A 2,257-nucleotide genomic window follows, 5' to 3' on the forward strand; every position below is an offset into this window, starting at 1 on the left:
CCCCCCTTCCCCTCCCCCACCCCCTCCCCTCTCCCCCGGGCGGAGGCTCCCAGCAGACGCCGCCTCACAGAGGCTGGGCCAGGCCCGCCTCGGAACCGCGACCCTGCGCTGTGACTGGCTCCACGTGGCGCCTGTGCCCACTTTGGAATGATGCTAATAGATGTGCAGAAAGAAAGAGAGCAAGCTAAGCAAAGCTGGACGCGGCTGCCGCGGCAGAGGCCGGGGAGAGTCGGCAGCACAGAAGGGCCTCTGCCTCTGGCCGGGCCCGACAGCCCTGGGGCAGCTCAGAGGAAGCAAGGACTGGGCAATCCTAGCGCCCCCCAGGGGCCAGGGCCGGAGGGGCCGAGGCAGAGGGGAGGTCTCAGGAGGTATCTGGAGCACAGGGTCCGCCGTGAGCGAGCGCGCGGCCTCCCCCAGCCGGTGGCGGACAGGCTGGGGCCTGGCGAGGTGGGGCCTGCGTGCCGGGAGGCGGGCTGCGGCTCCAGCTCAGAGCTCCCTCGCTGGCCGCCTGCTCAACAGGCACAGCCCACGAAGCCCCAGGGGGCCGGCCAGTTCCCAGGCCTGGGCCCGGACACACTGCGGACACGCTCGGCGCTTCTTGGGGGGCCAGGAGACAAACCAGGGACCGGGCTCGCGGCCGCACGCTCGGCCGCCATGCGTCTCGGGGAAAGCCATCTCTACCGACAGCAGGAGGCCCGGGGGCCGCTCTTATCTGTCCAGCAGCTGCTTCAGAGCCCTTTCGATGTTCATCCTGTGCCCGACGCGCGTCACGCCCAGGTCAATGAGGTCCTCCTTCTGCAGGTTGGGCAGGTGGCTGCCGTCGATCTCGTTGTCCATGAAGGCCTCTCGGTGCTCGCCCAGGTTCAGGCTCTCCAGCCAGTCCGCCACGTCCGGCTTGGTCCACAGGTGGACGGGTTTGGTCGTGAAAGGCTTACTTGAGACTGGCTGTTGCAGTATGGAGGGGGACGGCGACCTGCTGCGCCCCACGGGGTTCAGGCCGAACAGGTCTCCGGACGGGGGCTGGCTCGGGAGGCTGAAGACTTCGGAGAGGCTGGGGGCGGGGCTGGCGGCGGAGGCGGACAGCGGGGCCGGCAGCATCTCTCGGTTCATCTCCGTGGGCGACACCACGGGGCTCGGGGCACGCCTGGTTCCTGAGGTCCTGCTTTCATAGTCGGGGGGCCGGCTCTGCAGGGTGATGGGCTGGGAGGTCCCCGGGCGGACGGTGAAGGTGACCGTTGTGCTCCGCGTCCCTGAGACGGCACTCACAACCTCTGGGCTTCTGAAACGGCAACAGCAAAGGGCGACGTCACCGTGGCCTGCGCAGGGCGGGGGCACCCGGTCACCCCGGGCTTGGGGGCAGGTGCTGGCCGGGGCGCCTGAGCACGCGGACAGCCGGCCCCGCCCTGGCCCTGTGAGGACAGAGTCGAGGGGAGGCCGGGGCTGGCAGGCCTGCCCAGGGCACCACTGCCCGTCACCACAGGGGTACCCCAGGTCGGGTGCCTTCCACAGGGGAAGGAACAGCAGCCGAGAACGCAGCCCCTCCACTGCCCCCACCTGTGGCTCTTTGACCTGAAGAGTCCGGGGAGGACACCCTGTGGGTCAGCACCTCTGCGGGATGGCACTCGGGGCACCCGCAAACCACCTTTTGGGGAACAGGGCTGCCGTGCCAAGTTCAATCTGCCTGACCAGCTGGAAGGGGGGGGATGGTGCTGGCCGTCCACGCGCCTGGCCTGAGTGGAGGTGACGCCCGAGGCTTGCTGGTGGGACCTGCGCCTTTCAGAAGCCTGAGGAGTGCGCCACTCCGGTGCTGGGCTGCGTCTGCCCTGCTGGCTAGTGGCCTGGGGGGTGATTGACCAGCAGGACCCGCATGGGGAGCCAACAGACTGGGCCTCCCTTTAGGGCTGGGCACTCTGAATCAGGAAGGGGGAGCCCAGCCGGCGCCAGGGCCTCCCTGCCAGAATGTGTACCTCTGGGGTGCAGGCCCAGGGTCCCCAGAGAGCGGGCGGGGCCTGTGAGGGCACAGGACGGGCGCAGCTGGGCACGGCCCGCTCAGGCTGTAGCTGCCAGGGGACCAGCCCACCCTGCCGCCGAGGGGTGCGCCTGTGTGGGGAAAGGCTCAGATGCGACAGTTCAGCTGAGATGGTCAAACTCAGGGTGCAGCATGTGGCCGCTGCTGCCGGAGGTGACTGGGCGTTCCTCAGGGAGCGTCCGGGAGACGCCCGTGAGCGCACGGCCGCCCAGCAAGAGTGGCTGGGCC

General features: G+C 69.5%; 1 protein-coding gene across 1 annotated transcript in view; it reads right to left on the reverse strand.

Moving 5' to 3' along the window:
* Positions 1 to 46: 46 nt before the first annotated feature.
* SHANK2 (SH3 and multiple ankyrin repeat domains 2) overlaps positions 47 to 2,257 on the reverse strand; it is a 20,130-nt gene continuing 17,919 nt past the window's right edge. Inside the window, exon 12 of the mRNA XM_004695028.2 lies at positions 47 to 1,279. Coding sequence (XP_004695085.2) covers positions 709 to 1,279 — 571 coding nt within the window. The 3' untranslated portion in view covers positions 47 to 708. The remainder of the gene's footprint in view (positions 1,280 to 2,257) is intronic.

The sequence above is a fragment of the Condylura cristata genome, unplaced genomic scaffold (assembly GCF_000260355.1).
Source record: "Condylura cristata isolate star-nosed mole 26May11 unplaced genomic scaffold, ConCri1.0 scaffold00054, whole genome shotgun sequence".
NCBI classification, from domain to species: Eukaryota; Metazoa; Chordata; class Mammalia; order Eulipotyphla; family Talpidae; genus Condylura; species Condylura cristata.